The sequence below is a fragment of the Notolepis coatsorum genome (assembly GCF_963971535.1).
Source record: "Notolepis coatsorum genome assembly, chromosome: 10".
Lineage (NCBI taxonomy): Eukaryota > Metazoa > Chordata > Actinopteri > Aulopiformes > Paralepididae > Notolepis > Notolepis coatsorum.
Window position 1 is genome coordinate 88,916,665 of NC_140174.1, and position 20,975 is coordinate 88,937,639.

The 20,975-nt window shown below is 45.8% G+C and overlaps 1 protein-coding gene across 3 annotated transcripts in view; it reads right to left on the reverse strand.

Moving 5' to 3' along the window:
- smtnb (smoothelin b) overlaps positions 1–20,975 on the reverse strand; it is a 161,737-nt gene that overhangs the window by 98,407 nt on the left and 42,355 nt on the right. For all 3 annotated transcript variants that reach the window (XR_014620145.1, XM_084322577.1, XM_084322576.1), the window contains exon 2: positions 2,192–2,349. Coding sequence is in view for 2 of the 3 variants with exons in the window: in XM_084322577.1 (XP_084178703.1) it covers positions 2,192–2,349 (158 nt within the window). In the remaining variant the exon portion in view is untranslated. The remainder of the gene's footprint in view (positions 1–2,191; positions 2,350–20,975) is intronic.

Here is a 20,975-nt window from a genome sequence, read left to right on the forward strand (position 1 = left end):
ATAGTGTAGTGTAATAGTGTAATAGTGTGTAATAGCGTGTAATATAGTGTAATAGTGTGTAATAGTGTAATAGTGTGTAATAGTGTAATAGTGTAATAGTGTGTAATAGTGTGTAATAGTGTAATAGTGTGTAATAGTGTGTAATAGTGTAATAGTGTGTACTAGTGTGTACTAGTGTGTAATAGTGTAATAGTGTAATAGTGTGTAATAGTGTAATAGTGTGTAATAGTGTGTAATAGTGTAATAGTGTGTAATAGTGTGTAATAGTGTAATAGTGTGTAATAGTGTGTAATAGTGTGTAATAGTGTGTAATAGTGTGTAATAGTGTAATAGTGTGTAATAGTGTGTAATAGTGTGTAATAGTGTGTAATAGTGTGTAATAGTGTGTAATAGTGTAATAGTGTGTAATAGTGTAATATTGTGTAATAGTGTAATAGTGTGTAATAGTGTAATAGTGTAATAGTGTAGTGTAATAGTGTAATAGTGTGTAATAGTGTGTAATAGCGTGTAATAGTGTGTAATAGTGTAATAGTGTGTAATAGTGTGTAATAGTGTGTAATAGTGTGTAATAGTGTAATAGTGTGTAATAGTGTAATAGTGTGTAATAGTGTAATAGTGTAATAGTGTGTAATAGTGTAATAGTGTGTAATAGTGTAATAGTGTGTAATAGTGTAATAGTGTAATAGTGTAGTGTAATAGTGTAATAGTGTGTAATAGTGTGTAATAGCGTGTAATAGTGTGTAATAGTGTAATAGTGTGTAATAGTGTGTAATAGTGTGTAATAGTGTGTAATAGTGTAATAGTGTGTAATAGTGTAATAGTGTGTAATAGTGTAATAGTGTAATAGTGTGTAATAGTGTAATAGTGTGTAATAGTGTAATAGTGTGTAATAGTGTAATAGTGTGTAATAGTGTAATATTGTGTAATAGTGTAATAGTGTGTAATAGTGTAATAGTGTAATAGTGTGTAATAGTGTGTAATAGTGTAATAGTGTAATAGTGTTGCGGGTTGTGTCATTGCACTCAGTAGGGATATCCTCTTTGATTGGTCTATGTTGACCACTCCCCCGATCCTTAGGCCGCGCCCCCTTTTTGTATCCTTTGAACCGTTTGTCATAGAGACTCGCGAGAGACCCTCTCCCCCGTTGGCCGGCGGTGCACAGGCGTCACCCACACTTTCACAATTTCCCCCGCGCGGAATTGTCTAGTTATTATTATTATTATTATTATTATTATTATTAAAAGCTAAGAAGCTACATAAATGTATCTATGTTCCAGTTTTATGTACTGTAGAGCTTCAATACACTCTGTACCGATCACAAATACCACCAACCTGGTTGTGTGGCAATAAATTAATCTTGTATTTGGAGACGCCAAGTGGCCATTTTGGAAAAACGCATAGACATACCATTATAAAAAGTTGTGTAAAACTCATTTTCTGTGGTATTGTTATCAACTTTGGACCTGTACTAGATAAGGCTTTAGGCTATGCACCCATTGTGGTTTCGAGGTCATACCTATCAGCTGGAACCTGTAAGAGGCCTGTTTGCAAGATAATTAAAATGGAAGCAAAAAAAAATTAAAAATACGTAAAAAATGTACTTAACTTCAAAATTTAAAAAGCACTCAAGAGTGATTCTTCCTGTTGTGGATGAACATTCTGACTGTTTCCTTTCAAAAGAGACCAGACTCATGCATGTGCTATAAGTATAAAGTATAATAAATAGCATTTTCTGAAAAAATTTGCCCGTCAGTTAAATAGTTAACCGGAATGAGACCTCAACCTGAATAAGACCTTAACTGGAATAAGACCTTAAGTTGAATAAGACCTTAACCTGAATAAGACCTTAACCTGAATAAGCCCTTAACCTGAATAAGACCTTAACCTGAATAAGACCTTCACTGGAATAAGACCTTAACCGGAATAAGACCTGAACCGGAATAAGACCTTCACTGGAATAAGACCTTAACCGGAATAAGACCTGAACCGGAATAAGACATTAACCTGAATAAGACCTTAATCGGAATAAAACCTGAACCGGAATAAGACTTTAACCTGAATAAGACCTGAACCTGAATAAAACCTGAACCTGAATAAGACCTTCACCTGAATAAGACTTTAACCTGAATAAGACCTGAACCTGAATAAGACCTGAACCGGAATACGGCCAGGTGTTTCTCTGAACTCTCACCTGTGTTGGTTCTCCTTGTCCTCCTGCGGGTTGAGGCGCGCCGGACGGAAGCGCTTGGTGGCCAGGGCGGCCTCCATGTCCTCAATCTCCCTCCTCCTCAGCTCCCGGATGGCTGAGCGGATCAGACGCCTCTCGTCCAGGTCCACGGCTCCGTCCAGCTGCGAGCGGTCACACAGACGGGAGGGGAAACGAGGAAGACGGAGGGAGGGTAGAGTGAACACCAGTGCTACGGGTGCAAAACCTTCATTTAAACTGAGGTTTCCCTCATTTACAGTCACGTCGAGCGATATAGAATCACACAGTATATAAACGACAATAAAACAAGACTAGGCAAAAAGCAAGGATAGCAAATCAATTAAAACATGTACAACTTGATTGACAACGGTTGGAGATCATGGTTTTAAACTCTGCAACAGAGGGGAGAATCTCAAGCATTAAGGACTGTTGGAGTTCATTCCATGAGCTAGACTGAGGGCTGTAACGGTCACAAATGTTGTATTTCTGTGTTGTTGTTTGGTTGCAGTGCCGTGTTTGGTCACTGGGTGGCGCTCCATTGTTTGTACCTGATGTAGCTACAGGTTTGGTTTTATTTAACCTGAGCCAGTGATTTCACTTCCTGCTTCACCTGACGTCTGACAGCAGCGCCAAGCGTCAACTTGTTGTTATAATTAGTTCTCTAGTAACGATGTGGCTAGTGTTTGTATCACCATTTTATTTATATAGTTGTGTACATCGTACGGTAAGTCCTCATTTTATATTGTTGTTAATAAATGGGTGTGTGCAAAACGTCTGGTGGGCTACTTGCTTAGCTATCCTGGTGCTATCGTTTTCGTTCTGACAAGTTGACGTCACACAGCCAGACAGACACCGTTACAGGGCATCATAACGAAATGCAGATTTACCCTGTTCTTTTTTTTATTAAATTTATTTATTTATAATTTTTTATCCACTTTCTCATTATTTTCTATTTTTCTCCCATCCCAATTTCGCCTTGCCAATTCTCCCTTCAATTCTACCCTCCCCTGTCTCGAACGCTGCTAGACCATGCCTCCCACTGGTCGGCTGCAGTGAGGACCAAGCCTTGCATCACGTGTCCCCTCCGGTACACGAGGAGGCAGCCGTCGCATCTTTTCACCTGAACAGCGCAATCTCTCAGTGGCGAGGAGTAGCACGTGGGAGGCTCACGCTGCCCCCGATACTTCCCGATTCTGCTGTACAGGCGCACCAACCGACCTGTAGGAGTCGCTGTGCACAACATCCGATCCCCACCCACCGGCTTTCCCACCCCCTAATACTGCCAATTGTATTAGTATGAACGACCAGCCAAGACGGAAGCAACGCCGAGAGCTGGGCTCGAACCCAGCATCTCCTGCGTTAGTGGCGAGCGCCTTGCCCATTGCGCCACTTAGCCGCCCTGATTTACCCTGTTCTGAGAAAACTCCTTCCTTAAGGACCGGCCAGTCACTAGAACGGGTTCCATACATTCCAAAATTCCATTCCAATAATGTAGTATAAGGAGGTAGCTTACCAATAAGGGCCAAATGAACAAATACCAGTGTTTGTCGAGATTCTCCCTCAGAGAGGGCCAACCAAGCTTCTCATAAAGAACTCTGTGGCACGCAGATTTCAAGCCATGGCACACGCGCGCGCACACACACCCTCCACCGCGCCGAGTATCAATGAACACGCCACCACACGAGTCATATTTAAAAAAGAAAACAGGGCCACATCAAAGTTAAAGTTTCCAACATGTAAAGAAGGTCACAGGGTTCCGTCGAGTACAGTGGTAATTAAACAGGCCGGTCGTTGCTGCGAGAGCCCTTCATTGGCCGGCATTATTGTGTGAAGTCAAAGCTCTGTACTGTTGCAGTCCGAGTCAAAGCTCTGTACTGTAGCGGTACTGGTCCGAGTCAAAGCTCTGTACTGTTGCAGTCTGAGTCAAAGCTCTGTACAGTTGCAGTCCGAGTCAAAGCTCTGTACTGTAGCGGTACTGGTCCGAGTCAAAGCTCTGTACTGTTGCAGTCCGAGTCAAAGCTCTGTACTGTTGCGGTACTGGTCCGAGTCAAAGCTCTGTACTGTTGCAGTCGGAGTCAAAGCTCTGTACTGTGGCGGTACTGGTCCGAGTCAAAGCTCTGTACTGTTGCAGTCGGAGTCAAAGCTCTGTACTGTGGCGGTACTGGTCCGAGTCAAAACTCTGTACTGTTGCAGTCTGAGTCAAAGCTCTGTACTGTTGCAGTCGGAGTCAAAGCTCTGTACTGTTGCAGTCTGAGTCAAAGCTCTGTACTGTTGCAGTCGGAGTCAAAACTCTGTACTGTTGCAGTCTGAGTCAAAACTCTGTACTGTTGCAGTCCGAGTCAAAACTCTGTACTGTTGCAGTCCGAGTCAAAACTCTGTACTGTTGCAGTCGGAGTCAAAACTCTGTACTGTTGCAGTCTGAGTCAAAGCTCTGTACTGTTGCAGTCTGAGTCAAAACTCTGTACTGTTGCAGTCTGAGTCAAAACTCTGTACTGTTGCAGTCCGAGTCAAAACTCTGTACTGTTGCAGTCGGAGTCAAAACTCTGTACTGTTGCAGTCTGAGTCAAAGCTCTGTACTGTTGCAGTCTGAGTCAAAACTCTGTACTGTTGCAGTCTGAGTCAAAACTCTGTACTGTTGCAGTCTGAGTCAAAACTCTGTACTGTTGCAGTCGGAGTCAAAACTCTGTACTGTTGCAGTCTGAGTCAAAGCTCTGTACTGTTGCAGTCTGAGTCAAAACTCTGTACTGTTGCAGTCTGAGTCAAAACTCTGTACTGTTGCAGTCTGAGTCAAAACTCTGTACTGTTGCAGTCTGAGTCAAAACTATGTACTGTTGCAGTCGGAGTCAAAACTCTGTACTGTTGCAGTCTGAGTCAAAGCTCTGTACTGTTGCAGTCCGAGTCAAAGCTCTGTACTGTTGCAGTCCGAGTCAAAGCTCTGTACTGTTGCAGTCCGAGTCAAATCTCTGTACTGTAGCGGTACTGGTCCGAGTCAAAGCTCTGTACTGTAGCGGTACTGGTCCGAGTCAAAACTCTGTACTGTTGCAGTCTGAGTCAAAGCTCTGTACTGTGGCGGTACTGGTCCGAGTCAAAGCTCTGTACTGTAGCGGTACTGGTCCGAGTCAAAGCCCTGTACTGTGGCGGTCCCGAGTAAAAAAAAACTCCATTTGGTTCCTTCCAGCTCATCTCACAGTCTCCATGGGAAACCCATCTGCTGAGCCCCCCCCCCCCCCCCCCCCCTGCCCGTCTGTCCTTGCACGGTAGCCCTCTTCCTGCCCTCTGTAATTAACCCTCCCTAACAAGCTCGTTAAGACGTGCGTTTACAAGACAGGCCAGTCAGACTTATGGCCACTCTGCCTGCCTACATGGTGGTATATGGTCAAATCCCCAGGCGTTCCAAAACAATCCATCTGATCTCTGCTCTTTCCTGGCCACGTAATTCCACCGAATCCAACTTCACAAGAGCTCTTTCTGTGCGCTTCTCTTTCTGCATGCTTCTCTTTCTATGTGCTTCTATTTCCGTGTGCTTCTTTCTGCGTGCTTCTCTTTCTGCATGCTTCTCTTTCTGTGTGCTTCTATTTCCGTGTGCTTCTTTCTGCGCGCTTCTCTTTCTGTGTGCTTCTATTTCTGTGTGCTTCTATTTCCATGTGCTTCTTTCTGCGCGCTTCTCTTTCTGCGCGCTTCTCTTTCCGTTTCTCTTTGTGTGCTTCTCTTTCTGCATGCTTCTCTTTCTGCATGCTTCTCTTTCTGCATGCTTCTCTTTCTGCATGCTTCTCTTTCTGCATGCTTCTCTTTCTGCGTGCTTCTCTTTCTGTGCGCTTCTCTTTCTGCGTGCTTCTCTTTCTGCGTGATTCTCTTTTGCGCGCTTCTCTTTTTGCACGATTCTCTTCTGCACGCTTCCAATTAGAATCAGAAGCATAGGCACAGCCACAAATATGTCAGAGAAAAGGGCCCGGTCGGCAGGCGTGCCGGCGTTTTACAGCCGGGCTGTTTTTTGGCTGCCGAGCCCGAGTTTAGTCCTCAAGAGTCCGGTGGGACGCCGGGGGTCAGCGGGACTTATGGGAGGTTTTTATGGTTCTGCGACAAGTGATTTAACTCCAATAAAGTACCGAAGGCAGCCAGGACCACCTGAGCATGGAGCCGAGAATGAGAAACAGATACGCTCACACAGCTGCTACTGTGCTCTAAAAGCAGCTCGGCTGGACCACAAAGCTACAGCCAGCTCTCCTCCCCAAGTTCACGGGCCGGGCCCTCCTCCGGTACCATCCCGTCACTCCTCCGGTACCATCCCGTCACTCCTCCGGTACCATCCCGTCACTCCGCCTGCCGCTGTTGAAACAGTAACCGCCGCCGCTGACAGCCGATGTGCTGATGAAGAGCTCCACTTGGAACACTTGGCTCAAAACCTACAGAGCTATTCACGTGGCTTCATGACTCGACGAGGTGTTGTTTTCTTAAAACTGAAGAGTAATGAAGTGTCTCTGTGTGTGCGTGTGTACAGTGCGCACGCGTGTGATCCGTGGCAAAACGTGACTGCAGTCAAGCGCGGCGCTGTAAGGATCCGGCTGGGGTGAGTGACGGGTCCTAAGCGTGCAGGGTAGGGGGTGAGTGACAGGCCTAAGCGTGCCAGATAGGAGAGCTCTCCGTCTCGACAGCAGAGGCCTGTCAACACAGGCAGAGATGAGGAGTGCCCTGGCAGAGAACACAGATGTGACCTGCACACCAGAGAGCTTGAATGGATAGAAAAGAGCCTTTCCTGGGGTGGTGCCTAGATCCCATAGCCCAGAAGGACATCTCCGTTGGGGATTTAAGACCTACCTGCAAAACTATAACTAATCATAATGTTAACCTAAAAGGTTATTTATCCCTTACTATCCCTATCCCAATACCACATACACATTAGAAATCCATCTATAAATGTTCTTCCTATGGTGTCAAGGACATTAATACTACTACTCTTACTAGTTACGCTGCTGGCCAGTAGGACTACTACTATAGTGTCTTTATACCTGTATCACTGTATATAGTTGTCAATCAAGTACAGAGACGAAATTTTATCGGCAACCCAAAGATCGCATGCGTGTGTTCCTGTGTGTGCCGCCCATCGCATGTGTGTCGCTGCATGACGACATTGTCAATGTGTGCAATGAATAAAGACTTCTTAAAAAGTTACGTTTAATTTCCCAAGGCTGCAGTACATGACACTCGGGGTTCTCATCGATGCCGAAGTACAGACTGGGACCAGCGTTCCAACAGAACCCTGATCGCAGCACTGCCGCGGCGCTGACCAGTGGGCACCGAATTTCCGCATTGTTGACGTGGAAACATCCTGGACGTCTAGATTCTATTTATTTATTATTATATATTTTTTAAAGACCTCAATGACACAACCTTCGAATGCGCTCAGTTAAATGCCGCTTTTCACCATGGTAATGTATCAATTTGTAGATAGGCAGCGGTGGCCTAAAGGTTAGAGAAGCGGGGGGGCGGCTATGTGGCGTAGTGGGCAAGGCGCTCGCCACGAAATGCTGGAGACGCTGGGCTCGTCAGTTCGAGCCCAGCGCTCCACATTTGCTTTCAGTTTAGCTGGTCGTCCGTACTAATACACATTGACCGTATTAGGGGGTGGGAAACTGATGGGTGGGGATCGGGCGTTGTGGACAGCGACTCCTACAGGTCGGTTGGTGCGCCTGCGCAGTAGAATCAGGAAGTGTCGGGGGCAGCGTGAGCCTCCCACGCGTTACTCCTCGCCACTGAGAGATCGAGCTGCGCAGGTGAAAAGATGCGACTGCTGTTACCTCAAGTACCGGAGGGGACTTGTGCTATGTATGACTTAGTCCACATTGCAGCCGGCTTGTGGGAGGCAAGAAACAGCGTCCGTGACAGGGGAGGGTTGAATTGGATGATACGGAATTGGGATGGGAGAAAATATAGAAAAATGGGAGAAAAAGTGGATCAAAAAAAAAAAGAGAAGCGGGTTTGTGACCGGAAGGTCGCCGGTTCGATCCCCCGGACCGGCAGGAAAAATCTGGGCTGGGGAATTTAATGAATAACTCTCTCCCATACCCTTAACACCAACCGCTGAAGTGCCCTTGAGCAAGGCACTAAACCCCCAACTGCTCCAGTGGAGTTGCTCAGTGGCCAATGGTGTCAGACTGTGGTTGTAATGGGCAGCTCCCAGGTGTGAATGGAGCTGTGTGAATGTGAAGCAGGGCGTAGCTGAAAAAGAGCATCCGTGCTCAGCGAACCTACCCTGGGTAAATAAAGGTTAAATAAATTTTTTTCTTTAAATAAAGTAGAGGGTCATGCGCCAAAACCACCGACCAAACCAGCACCGATTTCCATGGTGACCTAATCAAACATCCTACGGCAGTCACTTCCAGCTGCACCAGGCCGTCCTTGTACATTAGAATGTGCTCTTAAAGGATAACTCCACTATTTTGGGAAATTAGCTTATTTAACATCTTCCCTGGAGTTAGACAAGAAGATACATACCTTTTTTGTCTCTGTGCGTGCATTTTAGCTTTGGGAATAGACGCTCCGTTAGCATAGCTTAGCTTCATCACTGGAAGTGAGGCAGGACAGTAGCCTTACAGTGCCTTACAGTGTATTGCAAGGTCTGACATTGACCAAACTTGATATGCATGACCTTGGTGGGCTCTAGGTCAACTCCTGCAAAGGGGGTCAATGTCAGACTTTGCAATCGAAAGTTAGGGGGCTAATAACCCTTGCCATAATTTCAGTGCGCCCCCTAACTTTTGATTGCAAGGTCTGACATTGACCCCCTTTTCAGGAGTTGACCTAGAGCCCACCAAGGTCATGCATATCAAATTTGGTCAATGTCAGACCTTGCAATACACTGTAAGGCACTGTAAGGCTACTGTCCTGCCTCACTTCCAGTGATGAAGCTAAGCTATGCTAACGGAGCGTCTATTCCCAAAGCTAAAATGCACGCACAGAGACAAAAAAGGTATGTATCTTCTTGTCTAACTCCAGGGAAGATGTTAAATAAGCTAATTTCCCAAAATAGTGGAGTTCCCCTTTAAGTGCCTGGTTAAAAGGAATGATTTTTAAGAAAAAGGCAATTCAAGTAAGATTTAGTAGTAGATTTGAATTACTGTTCTACACATTTGAGTCAGTGTGTGTGTGTGTGTGGGGGGGGGGGGGGGGGGGAGTGAGTCCCCCACGAGACCGGGGGAAAGGGGTCAGAGGGGTGGAGTGAGTCCCCCACGAGACCGGGGGAAAGGGGTCAGAGGGGTGGAGTGAGTCCCCCACGAGACCGGGGGAAAGGGGTCAGAGGGGTGGAGTGAGTCCCCCACGAGACCGGGGGAAAGGGGTCAGAGGGGTGGAGTGAGTCCCCCACGAGACCGGGGGAAAGGGGTCAGAGGGTTTCTGAGGTCTCTCTGGTAAAACACTAAAGCCCAGGCTGCTCCAGCTGCAGCGGCCTCCGCTATACGGACCGTCATTTGTGGGAATCTGTAGTGCTGAGCAGACGGAAAGAGAGAGAGAATTGTGTAAGCGGAGAAGGTACTTAGTGAGAGGAAGACAGTGGAAGAGAGAGAGAGAGAGATAAAGGGGTGGTTAAAGGAGGGATACGATGACGAGCAGAGAGGAAAAAGAAGAGGAACTACAGAGAAAATAAAAAAAAGACAAGACTCGTGCATGTCTAAAAATGGGCAGACAAGAGCAGGGTGAGAACGGCCAGACCTCACAGGTCATTCCTCACATTCCTGCTGACTCACAAGAGAGAGAGAGTGAGAGAGAGGGCACTGAAATCAGACCAACCGTGAGTGGGACTGACCCGGCGAGGCGATACACACGGCTAGACCGCGGTCACACTGGAAGCGTGCCGGCTGCTCGAGAAGGAGAGGAAATGAAAACACACTCGTTTCATTTCCATCAGCTGCTCACTCGCTGTCGCTGTTTCTCCCTTTCCCTCTCTCTCTCTCACACACACTTGCACATTCACTCACACACACAAACTCTTGCACATTCACACACACAAACTCTTGCATTCACTCACACACACTCTTGCACATTCACACACACAAACTCTTGCATTCACTCACACACACTCTTGCACATTCACTCACACACAAACTCTTGCACATTCATTCACACACATCCACTCACACACATGAGAGTTGTCTATTATGGCACAGTCAACTTATTGCTGCACATGAACGGTATTATTAAAGTAAATCAAATGTGCTGCAAAGGTTTATTATAAGATCGACTGCGATGTGTTATTGATTCATTATTCAGACACAACAGTGAAACAACCCAGAGCCTGTTCAGCTTAAAAAGGAACATTAGGCTAACGGCAGCTTAGTGTTTCTCAGCGGACCACATTCTAGGCCTAGTTGCAAACATGTTACTAAGTCACACTGACAAGCAAAATCTTCAAAGAGCCAAGAAAACAAGGTTACGCAAGTTTAAGAAGAGAGTTGAACCCATCCCTCCATCGGAGCATGTGACGGACCGCCGCCGTGCTAACTGTCCAAACCAATTACGGCAACCCTCAACTCAAGTAGACCGCAGGGAATTACCATCACAAGGTGACTGTGAAAGATGAAACGGAAAGCCCAAACTTGTGATCGTCGACGCCGCTGACGTTTAACCAAATATGACAAACATGTCGTCGAGTGACGGCACGTGAAGTTTGCTCAAGACGGACCAATCGGTTGGCAAGGCTTCACTTTTCTAGTCAGCCGATTGGCTGTGACATGTGCACGCTCGGGTTATTTACCGTCCACTGGCACAGTGCCAGCGGTTGTAACCGACTTTCCCTCCAACTATTTGAAAAGACGTGAGTGGGGGAAGTCTTCCAGTGACTGTCTGGCCTGAGATGGGAGGGTAAAGAGCAGCCCATGAAGCAAATAAAAACACACCTTTCAATTGGACGCCTGCCAAAGGAAACACAACATAACCGTTAAAGAACCAGAGAGGGAAACACGTGTAAACACAAGGTCCTTTTGACAAACCCCCACCCACCCCCAGATGTGAGTAATGGATACAGAGAGCCAACTATGACAGGAGAGGAAAGAGAGAGAGAATAAAGGTATTGAAAGGCCAGAGTCTGGCACCAGGGCGACACCACCAATGAGTTCCCTCCTGGGCATTTTTTCAAACCCAACCACAGGCGTCTGGGTAACCAACTGCCACCGTCTTCCAACCCAAAACCCTTTGAACCAGAAGGCGGCCGTTAACCGACCGTCGTTCCTCACACTGTGCCGTTTGTACAACGGCAGTTAGTCTAACCGAGCGCCCGGCGCTATACTACCATGTTGTCTCAAATTCCCGGCGCGCGGCGGCGGAGGACAAAAGGGAAACAGAAACGCCCTGCCGCTGTTTGCAACAGTGTTAGAACAGAGACGCTGGAAATATGCACGCATGAGTCAGGAGAGATAACAAATGGGTCACGCTGTATAGGTGTTACGGGAGACAACACGGTCATAAAGACATCACTGAGCTGTCAGACCGCGCCCCAGTCTGGTCTGGTCTGCTGCTCCAAGCTCCGGCCTCTCAGGAAGCTGCCGGCACACCCGGCCTTGGGTAAGGTCACCCGACTCAGCCGTGGGTGACAAGAGCATTAGGATACCGGGGCGAGGGATGGGGCGGTACCGACTGACCGATCGAGGAGATAATCCTGTGAATGCCGCAGGACTACCAGTCGAAAGTCCGGTTCTTAAGGTAGCAATTACAGACGGACTCAATTAACAAACAACCGGTTATTACGATGGTTAAAAAATATATATATATATATCAAACCAGTGCATCTCCTCCATGAAGATTCACCTAATGTCATTGAAAACCCCCTTAGATTAAAGGGGCAGTTCACTAAAAAAAATATTATGTTCCCCGTGCCATCTATCCATCCAGATAATTGCAGTGCGATTTGCTGACTTTTGGGAAATATCTGCCATAGAACCGTCTGCCATCACTCCAATACAATGGAGCTGGATGGCACTGGGTTTGTGGCCAAAGAAATATATTAGGAAAACTCAAACACAGCAATGTCTCGTTTCCAGAAATCATGACACGGTTACTCAAAAGTAATCCACAGATCTCGACGTGAACAGTTTCCAGTGGTGGAAAGTAACGAAGTATTTTTACTGTACTTGAGTGAAATTTTTTAACCCATCAGTTACTAGTTACTTTGAAGAGAAGGATTTTGCATAGAAAACATGGAAAACATTTAGGAAGATTATGTACTTTCACATTTGAAGCCCGTCAACGTAATCAGAGCAGCAGAACTGGACCACATACCACTTTAACATGACCTTTAATTAGAGCAGCATAACTGGACCACATACCACTTTAACATGACCTCTAGAGGTCAATGGATGGAGGGTTGTATTCCAAGCACTGGAATACACAATCATGGAGAATGCGTACTTTTACTTTACATTCCATAGCAAATACGTCTCTACTTTTACCTAAGTAAAGGAACTGTGTACTTCTTCCACCACTGACAGCGTCATTTGGAACTACTGTGGCATTCCATCATCATGGCCCAGGAGAATATAACTTAAGAGGGAGAGGGAATCTTAAACAACCAATGGTACACACTACGATGAAAAGCATGTGCATATCTGTTTGTGGAGTGAAGTTGTGGAATAATTTACCTGAATACATCAAACTTAGTAAACATATGGCACAATTTAAAAAGCAGCTTAAAAAAAACACACATTAGACAAATACAGAAATGAGTAATGCGGATAAACAAAGTTATGTTATATTGTGTTATGTAGTGTTGTATTGTATTTACTGCTGTCTAGCTAATCAAGTTTTCTTTTTGTACTATAAGTAAAAGTATATTCTATAATGTATTATACTAAATTATGTTATATCTAGTAAAATTTATGGAAGACCAAATGTAAATGTAAGGGGGTAGGGATCAATAAGCTTAGCTTCCCTCTACTCCTTTTTTGAACATGTCAAGTCAACTAACTAAATACATTCCTCTTGACTTTCCATTTATAATTTTTTTTTTTTTTATTATGATTATTCCGTTTGACGGAGCTAGATACTGTGATTTCTTTGGAGGAATATGGAAAATACATGTTCAAAAATATTTTTCATTCATTCATTCATTCATCATCATCATGGCCCAGTGCCATTCTGCTCTGTTATACTGGAGTGACGGCAGACATCTCCAAAACTCTGCAAATCACACAACTATGGATGGATAGATGGACATGTTGTTGTTGTTGTTTAGGGTGATATGCCCCTTTAATGCACCAGAATCCTGTGAAATTGCACTATGCACTGTGGTAAGGCACATGAAAAAAAGGTTTCATCTGTTCATTAGTAGCCCTGTTGAGGCATGCAGATCTCCTCGGCTCCCTTCCTGCAGGGCTGATGTTGCACCAGAGAACTGGAATAAAAAAAAAACACAAAATCGTTCCAAAAAAGATATCCTGCAGAATTAGCTCAATCAATCACTGTCAATTCCGGGGTGATTATGGGCTCTGCGGATCCCGTCGCTAATGCCCACCAGCTGGGGAGAGACTCCCGAGACGCCCGCCTCTGCCTCCGTTCATCCATCAGACCCCCACAGAAATATATCCCAACATGGTTTTGAAGAATTTTTACAACTGACTGTTCTTGTAACTTGATTTTCTCAGATAAAGACATATGAAAGCACACACAAAAGGGGTCACTCGCTGGTTATGGTGAATTCGAGAGTTTTCCATATCAAGTGTAATCGGCTCCCATTTCCCTTCATGTCGTTCATACCAGGGCTGAAGAGATTTTAATTGCCGCTCTACGCTACCGATGTGTAATGCAGTACAAATATGGTGAGGCCTGCGATATAACACACGATATATAGCACTGTGTCCTTGAACAGTTTTTGCTGCTCATCTTAACCAGGCGCTGTTAAAATTGCGGTTTCAAGTGGAATTGACAACAATCCAGCCATTCCACTGCATTCCCATGACGCGTCAAAGCCAATGAGGCTATAATGTAACGAGCACATATCAACTCGTGTAATACTCTCCTTACAGTTAATTACAACCTTGTGAGGAAGGCATCGGAGCAACCACTGTGACCGACATCTCAGAGGCTTTTGTTTTTGGAGCAACGTAAACGTTACACTTGTGATCCCCAGGGTCTAGCAAATCACATCGCTGCTAACTAGAGCTGTCTGGCAGCACCGGAAGAGAATAGAATCCAATATAGAACCACACCAGCAGACCGGTTAACTTGTACTTAGACCAGTCCTGTGATTGTGTGTGTGTGTGTGTGTGTGTGTGTGTGTACACACACACACACTTGTATATGTGTGCGTGTTGGGATTGGGTGCCAGTCTCTTCATTGTTATAAAGGTCAGGGTGCCAGTCTCTTCATGGTTATAAAGGTCAGGGTGTCAGTCTCTCTATTGTTATAAAGGTCAGGGTGCCAGTCTCTCTACGGTTATAAAGGTCAGGGTGCCAGTCTCTCCACGGTTATAAAGGTCAGGATGCCAGTCTCTCCACGGTTATAAAGGTCAGGGTGCCAGTCTCTCGACGGTTATAAAGACATACAGAAGGTAGCACTGCAGCAGCCTCAGGCTGTGTCCTGCCCCTCAGAGTGACAGTAGCCCTTCATGTACTTGTGCCGCTGTGTACTTAGGACTTTGTAAACTATCATTTTGACATGTGCGCCGTTATGCGCATGGGCAACGCGAGGCTGTAAGAATGCGACTGGAAGAGTGTGAGCGTGTCCATGTACACGCGTGTGCATGTGGAATTAAAGTTAAGAATAATAGCTTCCAGAGGCGGCCAGGGTTAAGAGTACAGCAAGGCAACAGATTGGATCAGCGCTTTAATTGTCACCCATAAGTGAGTTTGCCCTTATAAAGGTCACAGTGTCAAGACTTTTGGTTTATTTAATATAATGATCAGATATGTAAAGAAGTCTAAATAGGGGAGCTCCAGTAGCTCACCACGTACCGCGAGTGCTATTTCAGCGCCGTGGACAACCGTGCTCGTCACGGATCTGGGGCTGAGCGAGTTCGAATCCCGGACTGCAGCCGTGCCTTTCCCAGAGTGTCTTCCCCCCCATCTGAACCCTTTCAGCCTGCTTCTGTCGGTCGAACTTGACCAAGTATAAATGCGATAAACGTATAAAAGAGCCAGGGAAATGGCCAAAGTTTAAAAAAAAAAAAAAAGTCTAAATAAGTTAACAGGCGTTTGTGATTGTGACTTGAGCATGCACAGTTGGCACAGCTGCCTTTCAAATGGTGGCTGGCTGTCATTCTCACTATAGCACCGACAGGATCACATCGCCCATTGGTAAGTGGACTTGATTAAGGGATTGCAATGTTGTTAACTTGGCTATGTCACATATAAACACAATGTAATGTATCACGTTGGCTGCTGGCTGCTAATGCAGCCTGCGGATAATATTTGCATAGTGCACGGTGTTAGTGATGCTGGCTGAATGAATGAACGTTGTGTCTGAATGTTTGCCGCTAGCGTGTGGCTAGGCTAACGCACCTCGCCGAAGGTGCAAAGCTGAGCTAGTGTCTTGGTGGCTTTCCCGGTTCGTCACGGTGAGATTCATGTGGGGAACTTTGGTGTGTGTGTGCTTTGATGAATGAGAACTGCTATCTTGTCCGTTGTGTGTGGGTTGCGCTGTGTCTCGAGGAGCTCAGTGGCTCATGTTATGGAGGAGGAAGTAAACATTGCCATGCATTCTGGGAAATGTAGTCATTCTAGTTCTCCCTCCTTTCACCCACAATTAAAGGAGACATGACATGCTGGTCTGATAAAGTGTATAGTGTAATGTATATTTATAAATAATATAAATATAATTATATATATAATATAATATATAAAATGAATAGTGTATGTATATTTAATAGTGGTATTGATATATTAATATGTATATTAATATTAATTAATTAATTGATTGATTGGTGTTGGTATTGATATTAATATATAGTGTATATTAATATTATGCTTAATTAATGTGTATGCACTGCATTTTGTTCTGTTTCACAGGTTTTTGACCTATGGTAAGCCTATGGTCAACTGTGGGAATTATAAGTTGTATTGTGGAGAAAAACATCGACTAGTTTGTTAATAATAAATAATGACTAACCATTGAGTCATCCATTGTGTGGTGCCCGTCAGCCCTTTCGGAGGGATTCAAATTGAACATTCTTGAAAGATCCGAACAGTCAAAAACCAAGTGGCAGTCAAAAACCAATTGACGCAGTCAACCAAGTGACGCAGTCAAAAACCAATGGTTCAGTTATAAACCAGGAAAGGTTTTAAGTCATAAAACAATGTGACAACCAAACCACTGGTCCAACCAAGAAACCATTGGTACAGTCAAGAACCAAGGCCCGGCTTTCAAGAGAGTAGGCCGGATGACCTTGAAGCAAGGACCAAAATAATTAATTAAAGAGACTGCTTAACCCATCTTAGCTAACAGCCCATCCATACTGCCCCCTGTACATCTGCTAAACCTGCTAGCCGAAGACAAAGAGCTAAAGCCAATAAAAGGGAACAGTCGGAAAACGAGACTATTAAGCCCAGTTGGGTGAAAAGCTCATAAGTCAACAACGGTCGAAGAAGGAAAAGTTAGCAAGATGGCAGCGACAGAGGATGAGCTGGAGAAGCTGAAGCAGAGGCGTTCAGCAGCCCAGACTGCTTTTTCCAAAAGAGCCAACCATCTCACCTCCAGGGCTCATGTACTAGGAGAAAGTGAACTGAGAGGTGCATGGTTGAACTTCAAGATGGAGCATACCAGAGTCGAAGAAGCAGGGTTTGAATACAGCACGGCCCTGAAAGAAGAGGGCATTGAAGAGACCACAGAAAAGGCGGTGCAAGTCGACGAGAAAACGGCGGAGTGCGACTCAGGGAGCGAAATTAACTTTTTGACTCACCGGCCAGTGGCGGGTAGATGGGAAGAGTCTACCCGCCAAGCATATTTCTTACCTGCCAAAATTTCTTTGATTAAAAAAATATATATATACATTTTATATAAATTTTTTTTTTAAATCAAATATATATTATATAATCATACTTGTAGTTGTATTATCTGCGAGACATCGCCACCACGCAATAAGTCAAAATGCTTGCTATCTGCAAACAGCTCCACTGTCTGTGTGTATACTTGAGTAGCCTCCAGCTCCAGCAAGGATTCTCCGGCCCTGCAGCTAGACCCTATATTCAGCTAGACCCTACATTCAGCATGCAAGGATTCTCCGGCGATGCAGCTGGACCCTATTTATAACGTTACCGTTCTTTTGTCAAATCACATTCAACATGCCCTCAGCTAGAATACGCATTCAATCAATGTTATAAGACATTGATATCAGGAGCTATCTGTAGCTACTGCTAGCCCGGTAGATAACGTTAAGACAATTTAGTTTACTGGGACAGATGGATCAACGTGAGCTAGCTAAGCTAGCTAACGAGGGAACGGAGGTATTATGCACTCGAGTAGACTATTGCTGGAGCATTTGTTGATATCAGCAGCTATCAGTAGCTAGCCAGCTAGATACCGTTAGACAATGCCTCGTCATGTATTAAACTAAAAGTGAATAGTTGACTGGGTCATTGTTTAAACAGTAACGTTAGCTCTTGGAGGTCCGATATAGACTAGAGCAGACGGAAGTAAACAAGCTAAATGATAGCTTCCGATTGGTCATTTGCTTTTTTTTCTCATGAAACCAGTCACGTCACTCTACTGTGATTGGACCGTTGACTTGAGTGCGATGTGGGACTTGTAGTTTTTTTTAACGATCTCGCGGCGGAGAAAAAAAAGACGAGCGGCTATAATCAGTACTCGCACAAGAGTATCGTTATGAACTACACGTCTACACGCCACACGGCGGGCAGCCCTCTAAGTGTCATGCGCCAAAGGTAAAAACAGACCGCCCCTGGCGGGCGGCGGGCTTTAGTTTCGGTCCCTGCGACTGTACGTTTGATGGAATCAAGGTCATCGTCGAAAAGAACTTTTGGGCCAGGTTTGCTGAACAGACAATTGTCACCCTCGCTGAAGAGGCTGAAGCAGCATTGGACCAGGCCGAGGCGACGGACCATAAGAAGATGACTAGGAGGGAGCGCAAACTGGGGAAAATACAGACATGGAACGGAAGATTGGCAAGCTCTACAGAGCTGTGCATGAGTGGACAGACCTGATTCCAATAACAAATACAATGGAGTCAAGGGACCTTAGCAAGAAGCTAAAGCAACGACATGATAGCATGCTGTGGCATGCTGGGGAGGCTACATCAACTCAAGGGACACCAACAAGCTCAACAAGCTGGTGAGGAAAGCTAGCTCCGTGGTGGGAGTCGAGCTACCTAGACTTGAGGTGATGGCAGAGAGGGGGATGATAAGGAAGCTGGCTGCCATCATGGAGAACCCCTACCACCCCCTCTACAACGAGCTAGTCAAGATGAGAAGCTCGTTCAGCCACAGACTTATTCCCCCACGACACTCAACTAACCGCCTCGGACAGTCCTTCATACCAGCGGCCATCAGGCTCCACAACAGTGGGCAGCGACTAGCAGCCTCCAGGCTCCACAACAGGGGGCAGCGACAGCGACTGCTACCAGACATTGACCTGGGACTTATAGGAACCCAAGGAGGACAACCTACACTACCTTAGGCTTACTGCACCTTAGGTGGACACTGTGATACTGTGATACTGTGAATAATGTATATTTCAGTGGATACCGTGATACTGTGAATAATGTATACTCGGTAGATAGTAAATTATAACACTACCTCATGCATACTGCACCTTATGTGACACTGTGAATAATGTGAATATTTCTTCAGCTAGTCAGATAGTAAATTATATTGACCATATTGACCAAATTGTTTACACTGCCTGTGTTGTTTTTACTACCTGTACACTGTGTTGTTTTACTACCTGTACCCCCCCCCCCCCTCCCCCCCATGCTGCTATGATGCCTGAATTTCCCCAAGGGGATCAATAAAGGAATATCTTATCTTATCTTATCTTAGACTGTGGGATGAATGGTCGTGGCGAGGCTGCGACCAGCCTGGCGACGACGATGACCAGCAAGAACACGCAAAGCCTGAACACAAAGAGCATGGCGATAAACAAACTGCAATGACCGGTGCTCACGCACACCCTTACCTGGTCTTCCCCATACACTCTCAGACCCCTGGACGCATCGTCCAGCCTAGCTTTCCCAGCATGGCCCCTGATCTCAACGATGTTGCACTTCAAAATGCCACAAGCACATCACATGGCACCTTCCACACACCACCAGGTGGTTCCGGCACATACCCTGGTGCTTATAACTTCAGGCCCCAGATCACTCTAGAGCAAGCACGCCTGCCCATGTTTTCTGGTAACATGAGAGCTTACTACCGTTGGAAAGCTGAATGGGAGGACCTGCAGCAGCTGGGAAACCCACATGGGTTGGAAAACATCAGGAAATTCCTTCTCCTAGGGAGCCTAGATGAGAAAGTCAAGAGGGACCTCGTGCTGTCCAGCTACGGATCCGCTGATGACATATTCAGGCTCCTGGACAACAAGTACGGAAACAAGCCGAAGATAGTGCTGCTAATCTTAAAAGAGGTTCATGGACTTTCCCCCGTCAAGGGAAACCAACCAAGAAAGACCATCGAACTAATTCAGGCTGTGGAAAGAGCTCTTCGTGATCTCCAAGTCCTGGGGGAGGAAGATGCCGTAAAGAATCGGGTGGTGGCTCATTCTATCGAGAGTAAGCTGCCTGACACCCTGAAAGAAAAGTGGCTTACGCAGACTTGACCCTGTAAGCGGCTTTTCACCACAGACTCACTTTGATTGCCTACTGCAGTACTTGAAGAGACAAGAGGACATCCTTGAGGAGTTGGATCAGCTGCAGCCCAGTCCAGCAGACTATCCTGAGAGAGCCAACGACCGAGGTAGAGAAAGGAGGGCATTCACCAAGCCACAGCGGGAAACACCCAAAAGGGCTCTCAATCAACCTCATGCATAGCGTGTGGGGACGAAGAGCATGCGGGTAGACTGTTTTCCTGCAAGGTCTTCAAGAGACTAAGCCTGTCCAGCAAGAAGGCTCAGTTAAAGAAATCTGGAGCATGCTTCAAGTGCTTGTGCCTCCATGGTGAAGACGGCAGTTGCACCCAGAAATTCCTCTGTGCAAAGTATGACTGTCGGAAAGGGAGGTCCTCAGACCATAACTACTTGCTCTGTCCGATGCCACCGACCAAGAAGATGGAAAAGAGTGGAGAGCAGAAGGAGCAGAGCTATTCAAAAGTAGAGGAGGGGACTTGGACTGACCAATAAACAAGAGGAGCTCCTTGCCAAACTCTCCCCTGAATTAAAAGCAGAGTTCAAGGAAGCGTTCTCAAACAGAACATAAACAACAGTGTGCACCAGCGGTGAGCCAAAAGAATATCCAGTGGTAATGATGCTACTCGAGGTGACGACAAACTCGGGTCAGCTAGTCGGCACTTTGATCGACCTAGCTTCAGATACAAACTACATCTCGAACGAAGCCGCTGATCGTCTGAAACTAAATGGCGAAGACATCAAACTGATTGTCCAAGGAGTTGGAGGGATGGAGAAAACAGTTGCTACCAAAAGGTATTCCTTAAGATTGAGAGTAAAAACCCCCAAAGGAACAGTGGCGGAGCACAAACTCCTTTGTTACAGCTTGGAAAACATCGCAAAGGTGAACCAGGCAGTCACGCCGCAGCAACTCAAAAGTTCTTCCCAGACGTCGCAGTCAAAGACTTGGTCCGCCCTGAGAAGATCGACCTACTGATCAGTCACAGGGAGGGTCGCC